The 15,160-nt window shown below is 41.7% G+C and overlaps 1 protein-coding gene and 1 long non-coding RNA gene across 2 annotated transcripts; one reads left to right on the top strand and one right to left on the bottom strand.

The window, feature by feature from the left end:
• Positions 1–3,600: 3,600 nt before the first annotated feature.
• On the bottom strand, positions 3,601–13,887 carry LOC112897074 (conserved oligomeric Golgi complex subunit 3). The gene is made up of 25 exons (XM_025965267.1): positions 13,740–13,887; positions 13,531–13,614; positions 13,018–13,119; positions 12,870–12,914; positions 12,709–12,783; positions 12,510–12,605; positions 11,456–11,533; positions 10,260–10,345; positions 10,103–10,169; positions 9,949–10,011; positions 9,760–9,861; positions 9,542–9,646; positions 9,362–9,454; positions 9,062–9,150; positions 8,097–8,316; positions 7,221–7,304; positions 6,558–6,674; positions 6,417–6,449; positions 6,191–6,277; positions 6,044–6,106; positions 5,794–5,910; positions 5,418–5,510; positions 4,875–5,000; positions 4,682–4,782; positions 3,601–3,973 (listed from the first exon to the last, which is right to left on the bottom strand). The coding sequence occupies exons 1-25, from the start codon at positions 13,824–13,826 to the stop codon at positions 3,844–3,846; spliced, it is 2,343 nt and encodes a 780-aa protein (XP_025821052.1). The 5' UTR covers positions 13,827–13,887; the 3' UTR covers positions 3,601–3,843.
• A 141-nt stretch (positions 13,888–14,028) lies between these two features.
• LOC112897075 lies at positions 14,029–14,888 on the top strand. The gene is made up of 2 exons (XR_003229578.1): positions 14,029–14,434; positions 14,588–14,888. It is a non-coding gene; the product is annotated as an uncharacterized LOC112897075 (long non-coding RNA).
• Positions 14,889–15,160: the final 272 nt, after the last annotated feature.

Here is a 15,160-nt window from a genome sequence, read left to right as displayed (position 1 = left end):
TGCAAAGCAATGCAGTGGGCAACCAGGGCACGAAAGCTCTGTCGGGACTAGGAATACAATCCCAGCAGGTCCTACTGGAATTATTTTTTGTTTTTGTTTCTGAGAGCACTTTTGGTTGTTTTGATCATTTACATGAACCAGCAACTTGATAACATGAACAAAAAAGAACAAATTATAGTGATCTTTCCATATATATCTATTTCTCACACAAAATTAGTATACTCTAGGGATTCTACTTGTTTATATCTTATACTCCTTTTTTCATGAACACACATTTTTGCAGAAATGCGATACGAATTTCCATTTTTTAACCACTAAACAAATCTGAAACCTTATACATCTATGGTTTCTATCGGATCAGTATCCAACTATTTGCATGTTCATGTGGTTGGATGCTAATTTATTAAGTGCTAGGATGGTGACTGAGCATGCGAGTGGCAAACATGGTAGACAATTTTGTACAATCTTCTGTTATTTTTACAGTTGGATCATAGTCAGTCAGTCAGAAATCATAATCGGCCATTATAATCAATACAGACGCCATGATTCCCAAGCAAGTACGGCAGACGAATAAGAACAGACAAAGAAAGGAAACGACGCACAAACATAACATGCCTGACGCATCATGCATTCAGATGTGTCCGACAAGCTTGGCATAATGGCTATCCCTACTGGCCATCAAATAAATCACTATGCGTGCCATGTCTAATCTCCATCCATCCAGGCTGCAGGTACAATGATAAGAAAATGCATCTTGTCCAATTAGGCTATTATTATTCCCTGCAAGTACAAGGGTCATTGAGATGCTTGTATACCCCTGCACATGCCAAGTCGTTCTAACCGGTCCTATTGAGTTAGGAACACCCTGTGTGACTATTCGTGAGGTCAAATGGATTGCATGCACTGCAATCACCTCTGTACCTTCGAGTCATTATACTGTTGATCGATTTTCTCTGTGAGCTCAGCAGTGCTGCAGCAATTAACAGCTGTGTGTTCAGCGTTCTTGGCAACAAAAAGAACTACGCGCTAGCAACAAGGATTCCAATATGGTATCTGTAGGTGAAGGATCTTAACCCTTTTTTTTTTTTCTAAACACAGGACGTGTGAAAATTCTCGCTTTTGTACAGTTGTACTAGCATGTGTGTATCATGCATGCAGCCTTCGATCAGCCGGCAACTGGCTAGCTACATGCTTGGAGTGAAGATGACAGTAATTATTTGTTGTAAACTTGTAATATAAGCATGCATCAAGATCATTTTATTATATATATTTATTTCCCTAGAAAAATGTGGTGATACCAAAGGCCAACAAGGGGTCAACAAACTAGTGTATGCGGCCCAAGCATCATTGTCATCTTTGCTCTTTGTGTTCTAGACTTTTCCTTTAATTTGTTGCCGCACTGTGCTTAACAGTAAGCACAAAGGCAACTCAAGACCCTCGTGCCGCCGAGTGGATGTATTGCCCTCACCTCTCCAGTCAATGGTCGCAAATAGAGAGCCCGGCTCATGACTTGTTGGTGAGCATGAACTTTTGCTCACCAATTTATAAGTTAATCTGAAGATCAGATTTCAGTGGGGTTTTGGTAGTTTACGCGAATGAAATTAAAATAACTAGAGGATCACATGGACTCGACTCCGCAAAAACATTTTGTAATTCTCAATTTGATAAAACGAGGCACTAGTACGTAATTTGGCCATCAGGTGAAACAAAGATTCAGCTGGACGTAGGTAGATATTTTTTCACTTTCTCGCAAAAAGAAGAGAGACTATTTCGCTTGGCAAAATACATGGCCATAGATAAACTAAGTTTGCCAAACATCGATTACTGCTTCCACCGGTCTCGTTCACTATCAACCGGTATCTAGTTGTAATAATATGGCCAATTTAAGTTATAGTGTTTAAAAGGCGCGAAGGCTAGGTCATTTTCATGTTTCCTTTCAAACTTTACAATCGACAGAAAATATATATGTTTGCTTCTTCTAGTTCGTAAATCCACAAATAAAGGTTGGTCGGATAAACAGAAAATATCTGCATGTCTTCAGATACCAACTAAAAGCCAATGCATGCAAAGGAAAACTCTAAATTCCGAACGAACGTAGGTTCTGTGTAGTGGAACTTTTCTTTCCAGGTTCGAGTTTTAGACTCGGAACGGATGCTAGGGTTTACCTAGATAAATTCCAGGAATTAACGATACTATTATTTTAGCAATAGACGAGGTGTAGATATGTGTATTTATTCACAAAAATTCATTGCGTTCTTATTTTAGTGATAGGCGAGGTGCTTCCCGGTGTACGGTGAGTGCGCATGCGTGCATGTAAACAAATGCTACTGAATTTTGTTTCTCAAGAGAAAAGTGAAAAAAAAACCCCGAATTCCGTAAGGATAAGATTTGCATCCTCCATCTCATCTCCTGCTATATTCTGCATTGCATTCTTTTCAAAATATATTCTGCATTGCAGTGTGCATCGTGGTCTGGTATAGTAGATGGTCCCAGCGGTGAGATGCCCCAGCAGCTTGTCCCTCTCCAACCCAACCTGAAATATCTCTCACGCGAGCCAAGCACGAACCAACACCGCAAAAGTCACGATGCCACGTCCGATCCCATCATAGCCCGATCCATCCATGCATCCGAATGCGCCGGCCCCACCTCCCTCCGGTCTACGGCGCGGCGCGTGGCGGTGGTGGAGGAACGGGATTCCCGTCGATCGTGAGCGGGCTGCTGCGCGTACACGATGGAATGGAGCGCAAAAGAGAAGCCCTCGCGCAGCCATGCTCATAGCGGCGTCGGGGGAGTAGGATGGAGATGGGTACTGCGCTAATTGACCTTCATCTAATTTGTGCATTAGCTTTGGCCCCTGTGCCTAGGTTTGAACTTTGAAACGAAGAATTAAACTGTTCTACACGTACAGTCAGCAGTACTTGTACAGTATTACCGGAAAATCGGCGTACGCATAGCACCCCAACGACGACGACCAGCTCGGATGACGGCGACAACTCGACGAGCCTTGCCCTAAAAAGAGGGTCCAAAAGTGACATGAGGAGGGCCCCAGTGCCGGTGGAATTTCAGGCCGAAGGCGAAGGGTATCTATCTCCCCTGCTCGTCATCCCATCCCAAGCCGAGCGAGCGAAACGAAATAAGCAACGCGCACCCCCTGCCGGAGCGACGGCACATGCCAACCGCCGAGAGGAGCACGAGGCCGCTCGCAGCGAGGTTCGCCGCGGGCGCTGCTGGCATCAGAGACGGGCGAGCTAGTGGTGGTAGTTTCTGATGCCGACCAGCTGCGCGACGCCACTCGACTCGCCAGGCAGAACACGCTCAGGCGTCGTGTCAGAGGGGGAGCCACCAAACGATACGAATCTGGCGCACCGGATTGTCTGGAAGGGTAGGAATGGTTTCCATGGATTTCGTAGAAGTACTTCTAGCACAAGATGCAACAATTCCTCTAAAAATGTTACTATGAAGAAAAAACAGGCATGTAGCTCAAACTACTAGGAAAATGCTTTGAGGGGGGAAAAAATCTAAGACGGGCGTGATCACATGCTGTGCCACAGGTGGGCAAATTCAAACCGTCAGTTTTCAGCAGTTGGAACCAACCATGCGTGTGCGATATGCAGAAATCGCCATATATAGGGGGATACGCATTCGAACTCCCAGAACCAGAACGAGCTACATCATGTCTCTTTGGTTCCATCTCCATTTTTCAACATAAAACAAGGAAAATTTACAACAGCAACCTGGTAGAGGTTGGTAAGTGTGACAACAACTTTTACTTTGGTTATACTCGAAGGAACTGCGCTGCAATCTCCGAAGGGACGTGTACGCAGGATTGCAACTGTATACATGCTACAAAAGGCTGTCGAGCTGAGACTGCAAATCAGGTATCGGCAACATACCGATAGATTGCATTTCCTCAGTCGAGTATTCGGACTTCAGAAGGGATTGCAGCTGTATATGAGCCTCCACTATATTTGTCCTGAGACGAAAGAGAAGGGCATAAGAATAAATAATTTGGAACTTAGAGACGCTTCTCTGGGTATTTTAATAACGGTTATTTTTCTAGTTGGTTAGTTTCATTGATACAAACTAATATTTTTGTCAGGAGTGCAATTTCACCATGTAAAACTTATCTGTTACAAGCTATTATATTGGCATAACACCGAGTAGCTGTGCACACGCCGTAGCACATTCTAAACCACTGCAACTTGTGGTCTACAGTTCAACACATTCATGAGGGAAAAACCTTGTATGCATCAACTTAATCAAACTAAGATTAAAATCATCTATATGAATGACATCAGAATATCACACGAGTAAACAGTACAGGATTTATAATTTCAAGGTATATGAGTACAGTTATTCTTGTGCTGGTTATGTGTGGGCATGTATCCACAGACTGAGTTCATATGATTTAACAGACATCAACTTGATGTCATAAAGATGATCCAGATTGTAGATACTGTAATTGGCAGACTAGAACTAAGATGTTTAAAATCATTTGGTTTTATTTTTAGGATTTATACAAGTTAGACCTTTTCGTGCTGAATTATGAACACAGTGGAAAATATTATGCTGATATTGGCCGAACACCAAATTCTTGAACTAATCTTGTGAGTTGTGGATGTTCCTTGAAAAATCCAGATGGCAAAAAAAGTGTATGGATGTGTGGGATCGATATCCTTACTTGATAGGTTTGAATAAGATCATCCGAGTAGATGGATTTTGCAAATACAACCTCATCTTGGCCATTACTTTGGGCAAATCTTGTTGAATAGCGGCAGCAACCTGTTTAGGGTAAAGAAACTTTTCATATAATATTTGCAAAAAGGAAAATATACGTACTCTTGCATCATATATTGAAGAATTTGAAAAGGCACCTTTTGAACCAACTCAGCAACTTTATCAGGAGAAGCAAAAGCTTGAGTCTTCAGGGGCTTTGCTAGAACAGAATCCAACTTCTGACCCTGGCTACCAGAGGACAATGCAACTTTGACGGCAGTTACCTGCCACATATTCATGTCATGACCACATTAGAGTAAAGCAGACAAAAGGTACATGGGAGTTACATCTTAGTAGGCATTACAATTGCTGGCCACCATACTAGTCGGTAATTAGCATAGTGCACCATGCTACCCCTGGTATAGAATGCTACTTGGCAAGGGACTTTCCAGTAGTACATGGGATAGTCAAAGACCTAAAGGAGGCTCAGGCAAACTATAGTTACAGAAGAACAAAGTGCTGCGCCTAAAGTTTGCTCTTAGTAGCACACAACTAACAATTTTCCGTGCCTTCATCGGTTGATGGATAGTACAAACACAGCAACGGTTCAAGACAAACTACAGGTGCTATAAAAAGTCAGGTACATTAAAGAATGCACCCAAATTATGCAAGAAGATCTGGAGAATGCTAGATGTGGCAACCTTAGTAACAAAAGAAAGCATGGGGTCCACTACTAATTTAGTGATGGACATTATAAACTCTTCACATGTAGCTTTAAGGCTTTTCTCCAACTCCTGAAATAAAACAGCAATAGCGAAATAAGCCAAAATCAAAGGAAACTAAGAAGTGAGCAACTAAAAAAAAAATAAAGCCTGTCAGATAAATCTCGCCTACTTCATCTGTTTAGCAAATGTCACAACTTAATTACATTTCAGTAGCATATGCAGAGTACTGTACAGGGAATGCATGCACATATCTAGACTAATATGGAATACCAAATCTCTAGGAGAAGCAAATAAATGGGTATCTTCAAATTTGAGGCTGAACCACAAAAAGGCATCAGGTCAAGTTAGTTACTTTTCTGGCATCAATTTGGCTCTCCAAAACACGAGGAGAAAAGGTCCTAGCTAGAGATGTTGACCTTGACCAATCAAACAATGAGACCTGACCCCTGAGAATCCTTCTTAGGTGATCCTGCAAAAATATTAAATGCTGTGACTAGCAATCAGAAATTATCTATTCCTAGAATGTCAATGTTCCCATGCAAACGATATGCAAGAGATAAATGATTAATATTCCATATGGGAGGAATAAAATTTGTAAATACCAACAAATGGGAGAAATCCAGCTCCTTGTGCGTGACAGAGAACTCAATATCAAATGGAGCAATCTGAAAACATTTATGGCACCGTATGAGTTGCGAGATGAATTAATGAACAAGATAAATTTTTCATAAGGGTAGATAGATGATCACCTGTTCCCTCAGAATGAGGAGGTGCTTAATCAGAAAAAGCTGGCCATCCATGGGAGTAGTTTTCTTTGAGATGACCTTGCTTGCACTCTTTTCACAACATCAATAAAGTGTTTCTCAGAATAACAAATGGTAAGATGATACATCATAGAATAAAAACGGGAAATAGCGTGTTATCTTGATCCAATGGGAAACAAGGGCAAGTTGGCGTAGAGAATTGTATACCAACCTGAAGAGATGTTGAGCAAACCTCTACAGCTTCCTGGTGTCAATCAGATTAATCACTCTTGTCAAGATAAATGAAAAGGGACTGACCAGTAAATGGAAGATTTAGTGACACAAATGGTCTTAGCCTTAAGAGGTCTAATACCTGGGCTAATCCAGTGAAGACAGAAGGCTCTAAGCAGCGATATAGCTTTGATAGGCATGAAACTGTTTTCTCCAATGGTCTGTACCATGTCACGTATACGTCTGAGTTGTCACCAACCTACAGATTGAAACAAATAGAACAAGTACTAAGAACCATGTCCTATCATAAAAACAGATGTAACCACAACAAACAAGTGTCGTTTATGCAGCATATACACTATACTACTCCCTCCTCGACATCATCTTCAATATTGCACTTTGACCAACAATATATATAAGAATATATGATTTTTAATAGAAAGAGTTACATATTATGAAAGTATGTTTCATGATGAATCTAGTAAAATAGACTTCATGCTATCAATCTATCTATTTTTTAGTTATTGATGGAAAAAATCTAAATAAGACAAAGAGATGAACTTATATTTGAGATCAGAAAGGGTTAATTAGTGGTCAAAGTAGTGTGTTATTCACCGTGCTCATGTCCAAAATGATACACAATTTTGTGACTCAGGAGGAAGTAGCACTAGTTACACACAGACACAGGAGAAGTTAGAAAGGAAGCATGTCTATTAGCCAAAAACTGCATGTATTTGAGTATGTAGGAATAGATAGAGTAAACATGGAAAGAATCAGTTGTGACTAAAGTGAGAAGCAAACTAACAGTAGCACTTGAAGACGCATCAACAGATCGCTCAAGCTTTCCAGGATAATCCAGATCTTCATCAGAAGGGCGGAAATTTGCAATCTGATAAAAAAGGGAGAAAATGAAGGTTAAACAAAAGTTTAAGTTAATTAAGAAAACTCTAGCTGCTCACAGCCCTGACCAATTATTTGAGGGATAATGAAAATGAAAGAGCTATAATATAAGGTCAGGTCCAACCACGCTTTTTCCAATCAATTCTTGGAAGTTCGCCAACTTTCAGGCAGGCTAAACCTTCAACACAGTATCCAGACCCTCCAGGGTCTTGTTTGAAGGGGGCTGAAGCTTACTCTACATGCCATGAAAGCATGTATGCTGGAGGGTATCTTAAGGGTGTCATCACAAATATAGTTTAAGCATCTCCAAAGTTAACTGGAACTCGAGGGAACTCTTCTTATATTATACTCCGTAGTCCAAAATAACAGCCTCCAAAGATCTCCCAATTTTTTTTTTCTTTGGATAGTGCTAGCAAATATGCATGCTCTCCAGTGCATTGCATAGATATATGGTCATATGTGGCGACATGTATACACAATTACTCATGTTTACACAGATAACTAAATGAGAACCAAACAATTCAAATGATTATTGTGTCATTACTTATTAGTAACCATTTTGATTACCAAGCAGGTTCTCACATGATGTTACATCAGAATATTGCAGATTCAAGTGCAAACTCAACACAATTTTACATGGCACTTGATCTGAATACTAAGGAATAATGCTCGTACTATATGTGGGGATAAATATACTGCAAACATGCGTGTATCAGCCAAAAATAGAATGGTAATGGAAAGACATAGTCATTAGTCAATATATAAACACGCAGAATGATACCTCCTCACGGATATGAGTCCGAGCACAAAATGCTAGCCGCTCATGAACATCAGCGAGTATCCTTTGCAATATCGGACGGAGACCGGCTATTGATTCACCACGTCTACTTAGTTGTTCCCCCAGCACTTCAACTTTCAGAATATCAACAAGTTCGCAGAGAGAATCAATATTTCCTTCATATATCAGTCTAGGCCTCAGAGTATCATACAAGTATGTGCACCTGAACAAAAGAAATCTTAATTTTATTACTTAAAACAAATGATTAACAATGAGTATTTAGATCATACAACATCACAAGAGACGCATGAGCTTAATTCTAGTCCAACTACATCATGGACCTACACACCACACATAGGTCCGTGATTATATTGTACACCACCGACTGGAGGGGGCCTCCTACTTGACTAGCAGGCCAGGTTCGGCCGTACACTGTTTGGTCAATGACACAATAACAATGTTAATCACATTTATCAAGGGATTTTTTTTCTCGAACACGTAGGAGAGCTGCGTATCATTATATTAAGAAGAAGAAAGGGGTAAGAACCCTTACAACACCCACACACATTTATCAAGGGATGTTAACCCTACTAGCTTCCCACAGGATACAGCCATACTGATAATGCTAATTTCCAATTATGAAACGGATGAACTCTTGTCCCACACGATCAGACAGTTCAGACATGCTACTGGAGTTGCAGTATAATAATTGATGCATACCTGTGCAAATTGACAACATCTAAAACTGTATACAAACTGTACTTTAGGTTTTACGAATTGTTATGTTGACGATCTGTTCAGAGTAACCCCTAGGTTTTAGGATATTTTACAGGTTATTGATCTGTCCAAAGTAATCAAGCTTGGAGAACTTCACAAATTAATCACCTCAACTAAAAGTAAGTTCTACAGCATGGCAGCATATACAAATAATGCAACAACAAATCACGACGGAGAACAAATTAACTTACAGGGGGTCCATTAAAGGAGCCATACTTGAAACATCTGCAGCAGATGACGGGAAGAAGTGAGCAAAAAGCTGATGCTCAAACTGGCATGCCTGACAAGCAACACTAAAACTAGTAAATATGTTTTTTAGCAATCAAACAGAAGCAGCGATTCACAATTAGAAAAAGTAAAACAAACTTTTGCCTTTTCAGTGTGCTATCATGTTTTCTTATACTACCATGATTGCAACTTGCAACTTTCAAAAACAACATTTCAATACAAAGATTAAATATAAAACAGGAAGCTAGAAAGTATGCAGTTACCTCCATCAGATAGGCACAGCCAGACCTTGTTAAAGAAGGTAAGGCCTCTTTTCTTGCAAACTCTGAGATTCGTTGCTGCACCATGCCTCGTACCTAGCAGCCATATCGAACTATTAAGGCTTAAGAGACAACTGGGTAATGGTGGAAACAGAGTGCAAAGGAAATACCCTTGCAACTTACCAAGTACAGCCGCTGCTCGCAAAATAAATTGTGACATTCAGAAAGAATCTGCGCATACTCCTTCCTAGAAGATCTACTCTCAATTTCACCTAATATTGGTTTAAGCTGGTTGACAAATATATAAAAAAAATTGTATCAGAACTGCAATGTCAGATCATAATAGAGACAAAATAATTTGCTATCATCAATGTCCCACATCATATAATAAAAACTTGTACCTCACTAGCAGCTGCCTTGAAGCGAACATAGATAAGAGATGCCTCCACACCCTCTGTGACAATGTTTTTGCCAGAATCACTGCCTCGAATTGCAGCTTGAACCTGCAAGGTTCAGCCGAGTATAGGTATCATCTATAGCTGTCTTTTTACTCAACTTTTTAGTACCAAGGAAAGGAAACTGAGAATCACCTGGGATGAAGCACCTTTAAGTATTGACAGCACATGTGAGCGAATCATACCCAATGCACGGGACTGCATACAAAGGACCAAATAGTTATCAGTCGTGTGCTCTATTTTTTGGGGGTCTATGAATGTAGCTATTGGATCACTAGTAGCCATTTACCTGAAGTTGGCGAAACTTGACCAAGTAAACAGCAGATTCAGCATATTGTGGGTTGTTTTCAACATATCTACAATTAGCAACAGGGGAGGTTGCATTAGCCATGGAAACCTCAGCACTAGAGTCAAACATAAAGCATTATTATGCAGCTACTACTTACGAGATACAATCATCAAGGCGCTTCAACAGTGGGAGAAACTGTTCATTTCCGATGTTCATATTCTGAGAATAAAAGCTGCTTGAGACCTGTAAAACAGAAACAGGTAGTTAGCTTGCAGTGCTGCGCACATGGCAAAATTAGGTAGTTATGCAAATTAATGACAAAGCAATTCAACAGGATTCACATGTCATCAACTACAGAGCGGCGAACGGGTGCCTAGCTGGATTGGTTAGGTGGCCTCAGTAGCACTCCTCAGGTCCTGCGTTCGACTCCCGGTGGGAGTGAATTTCAGGCTGGGGTTAAAAAAAATCACCTCGCCTGCCTACACACCAAAGCACATGGAAAATAGGTCCCGGCCCGCTCTCACACGGGTTACGGTACAGGCAACGGCACCCCTGTGTAAGGGTGGGGCAGGGGTTTGGGGGTTTTCCTGGCCTGTGTGAGAAGGTCTACTCCTTAGTAAATGCCCGGGGGCCGTCATACCCCCCGCAGCTCAAGTTTTTTTTTTCAACTACAGAGCGGTTATGTTGGAAAAGCTCTTGATGACTTTTTATTATTATTATTCTACATGCTGTAAGCCTAATTAATCCTGGTATTTGGTCATTTGTGCTCTTCTTTTCACATCTGGGTGATTCTGCCACCCAGGATTCTTGCAGGGCACACCATTGCAAGAATTATAGCATGGCACACTGGAAGTTTTTTTTAATAACAGGCACACTAGAAGTTGAAAAGCCTATTCGTCAACTGAACACGTTCTACTCTTGCAGGTATGGAGTATTTTTAACAGCATCAAGAGCTGGACCTAGGGGACACATAAAAAACACAAATACAGATAATAATACAACATTAACCCTAGATTGAAACACAGGGTGTTAGGGATACAGTTCAGAGCCTACATGAAAGTTAAGTAGACATTAATGAAAACAACCAAAATCAGTTTTTGCGTTTTGCAAGAAACATCCACGGGCTGACATTATTAATAGAAGTGTGGAAATTTTTACATAGTTAGGTTTGGTAACTTTCACAAAAAGTAGAAAGATAAACATTTCCATATTTTTTGTATACATAGTTTAGTGTATTCGTCACAGGGGTGGTGACCTACAGAAGCAATTGAATGAGAATTGACTTGATATGACTTTTTCATAAGTAGAATAGAAAATCTTTGTAAGACACCAATTAGGGTCGCCAAACCTTACATTTTCCAATTCGTCAAAGTAGTTGAGCCTACTTCGAAGTGCCTCTGCAAACTCAATCAGCCTTTGTTTCTGAACCAACTGCATCATCAATAGAAATAACGTTCAATCAGGACAGTAACTAGAAAGATGGAGGGAAATTATTTTTGACACCAAATATTCCATTCAATATCTATGAGGAATTAACACAATTGTTTAATACAAAGCAAAATGACACCAGCATCCAGTCATGAAACAGACATCTAAATAGGCTAAATGACCTTTTAAATGGACACAGCTGGCCACCGTGTAGCACTTAAACAGAATCGTGGATCGGAATGCACTTGCTGGAAACTAAAAGAGATGTGAGATTTTTTCAGTTTATTTTTAGGTTATTGAATATTGATGGACCACAATGCCAACCTAATGGAACCTGTCAAAACAATTATGTAGGTTGATGACCCATATGACATTTCCCCATGTTGTTAAAAAAAATATGTAGTTTAACGTGTGTACCATGGCATGCCTCAACTGATTTTGTGGATGTTACACATAAGTTCAATAAGGCCACATGGAAAAAAAAAACAAGGTATGTACAACTAATCTCCTATGCAATACCCAAACAGCAACAATGCTACAAAATGTATAAAAAATGGCCCATCAACTGAAATGTGAGGTGTGATGTACACTTCCACCACTCAGATCCGAGTCATCTTCAACTTGAATTTGAGTGCCTATTTCTTCTTATTAACTGTTGGCTGAGTTTTCCTTCTGAAAGGCTATGAATATGACTGAGCTTTGAGACCCATGTACGACTTAGCATAGCTGCAGAAAATATGTACTTCCTTGGGCCGACTTGATGCGAAACAGAGCACCATTATTGCTTGGAAGTGGAAAATCATGAGCAAGTCAGATGCATAGCACTGCTATCATTTTTTAACGCTTCAAGATGTCTAATGTGCACAAGTTGTGTAGAACTGACAGTTCTCTCTGGTGGATGGATATTTCATTAAGAGTCAAAGTGCACTAACACAACTACAAGAATGGTATTAACATAAGTAGTGCAAAATGGACATACCAGTTGGTCACAAGCATCATGCAAAGTTTTAGTCTTCGTGGCAACACTCGAGTGCAAAGACTGCAGTTCTTCAAATAAGTTCAATGTATCATCAACCTGTACAGATGCACTTTAAAAGGTTAAAACTGAAAGGGCAAAGGTGTATACATCTGTACATCTTTTTTTCAGCATAAACCAACAAAACAATTTGCAGGCTTACTTGCTTAAGGATACCGTCACATGTGTTGACACGCTCCTCTAATGTATTCTCATAGAGGCGATACTTCTCCTCTGTCTGTCAATAAATAATTTCTCCAGAGTGAGCAAACAATGTTATCACAATCATTCTGTTGCCAAGATAAATAGTGACATTAAACAAACCTCAGATTTCATAGCTGACTCCAGTTCTGCAAACCACTTGTAGAACTACATGAAAGAAAAGTGTAATTTCAACATTGCATTGTCAATGATAGTTACAAGTAGCACTACAGCCATGAAGCAAAAGGTTAAGGAACAGAAGAATGAAAACCTGATGTGTATTCACCAAGACCGCATCCATTGCACCAGCCTCCTCCAAAGCAGACTCTTTCTCTGGAACTGCCACACCTCCATCCTTCCCTGAACTCTTTTCCTGATATAAACACCCAGAAAACACATTTAAGAAACTATATAGAAATATATTAACCCAAACCAGAAAAAGGAACACTAAAACAGGGCAAATATATTGTTCAGTAGGAGCCATTCAATGAAATTACCCTGCAAGACCGAACATGTACTCAGCATCCCATGCAGAAATTATAGTATACATGTGCGCTAAATCTAGAATTAATCCCAATTTCCCAACTCTACAAAAATAGATCGCTTAAACCCTGCTTGCATTGCCAACTCAAACCCCAACTTCACGGGGTTCAAGTGCAGCGAGGCACAGAATTTGCAGCACGAAGTAGCCCGAATAACATCCCTACAAAATCCCAACATCCACCGACTAAACTAAACATTGCATACAAAATATGCAGACAATTCTCAAATGGCGGGGCCTCACCAGGTTCGCTGGGAACGGCCGCTCGGCGACGGCGTGGGAGAGCGCGGCGATCGCGGCCTTCTGCTGCTCCGTGAGCGGCGCATTCTGCAAAAGGCGCAAATGAAAAAATGAAGAGGAGGCATCAGATCCACGAAACCGGCGATCGCACCCGCGAGATCTCGGGACCGGCCACTGCCAGATCTGCCGGAGGCGAGGGCGCGGCGACCAACCTGCTCCCAAGTGGACGCGAAGTTGTAGCCCTTGGAGACCGCCCCCGACTTGGGCAGCGCGGACGCCGTCGCCGGCGTCGTCGCCATGGGCGTGTGCTCCCGCGCGGCTCGCGTCAAGCGGAGGGAAGCGAAGCAAAGTGAGCGAGACGAGACGATCGGGCTTGGAGTAGCTGAGTGCGGGCTCACCAGCTAACGGTAAAGGGACATGGGCCTGTGTGGTGCGGTTCGCTTTACATGGGCTCGTCTGTGACAATTGGTACAAGCTGCAGCCCGTAAATTTAATGGGCTTGTCCATTGTTCCAAGACTGGAGGCCTGGGGCTCTCTTTTCCCCTTGCTACAGTAGCAAAAGTAGAGCCCCCGGCGATTTCCGATCCCGTGCCCGCTTCTATCTGATTCCTCGCCTCCGCCGGCGCCGCCGGCGCCGAGAGAGGTGAGAATCGAGCGTGGAAGCGGGTACGGTTCTGTATATCTGCTAACTCTAGTTATAGCTCTAGTAGACTAGATTTTCTAGCGGTTAGTATGTAAGTCGCCAGTACTGGTTCCTTCCATGGCGGATCCAGCATCAGTGGCGGCTTCATCGGCGCTGATGGATTCAGTGGTTATGCGCTATGGAGGATTGTATCCATGGTGGTGTGCACGAAGACGGCGACGATGGCGATGTCGGCGGCGGATTTCTCAGTGCCACTGCATGGAGGTTAGTGATTCCGATGACTTTTTTAGTCGGCCGGTTCTTTTGTCCTTGCTCGAGAAATCGGGCTGGTTGCTTTCCTGTAGGGTTGCTTTGTTGCTGGGTGATTTGGGGTCGTCGGTGGTGCTTGTGGCGTCTGATCCCATTCTCTTGGCGAAGGTATGGCCCTCGGCCATTGTTAGCTTGGACGTTCAGCGATTTAGGTGCACATCTTGTGATGTGCCGATTGATGTGGCTTCAAAATTGTATGTTGCTTCTTCGTGGAGACGGTTTCGGCTTCAAGCTGCAAACTTGGCGTTCACTTCGGCGTTGAGTGGCGGCCGGTGTCGAAGATGACTGGGAGTTTTGTACAAAGGACTTGAATGTAATTTTCTTTATACTCAGACATGTCCTTGTAAAGAAATCTGTACAATCCTTTATATGAATCAATAAATGCAACCCGGTTTTCTCAAAAAAAAAATGAGCCCACGTACGGCATTGCTCGGCAAAAAAAATAAAATAAATAAAAGCTGACCTATCAAAAAATGTTGAAACATGTAGCCTTGCTTTTTCTTGCAGATGCACACAAGATTGTCAAAATCATGTTTCTACATCATTTTGGAGGTACGTGACTGTGGGACCGCAATTGGAAAGGTGCAGACTGCACCCCCACTTCAATTTAAGAAGAAAGCCAGACTCGAATCCGGCCTGGTTGAGAGCGCATCCTGCTAGCCGCTAGCCCGCGAGAGTGCT

The sequence above is a fragment of the Panicum hallii genome, chromosome 6 (genome assembly GCF_002211085.1).
Source record: "Panicum hallii strain FIL2 chromosome 6, PHallii_v3.1, whole genome shotgun sequence".
Classification (NCBI taxonomy): Eukaryota; Viridiplantae; Streptophyta; class Magnoliopsida; order Poales; family Poaceae; genus Panicum; species Panicum hallii.
Note: the sequence above shows the minus strand (reverse complement) of the source record. Positions and strands in the feature narration are given on the sequence as shown.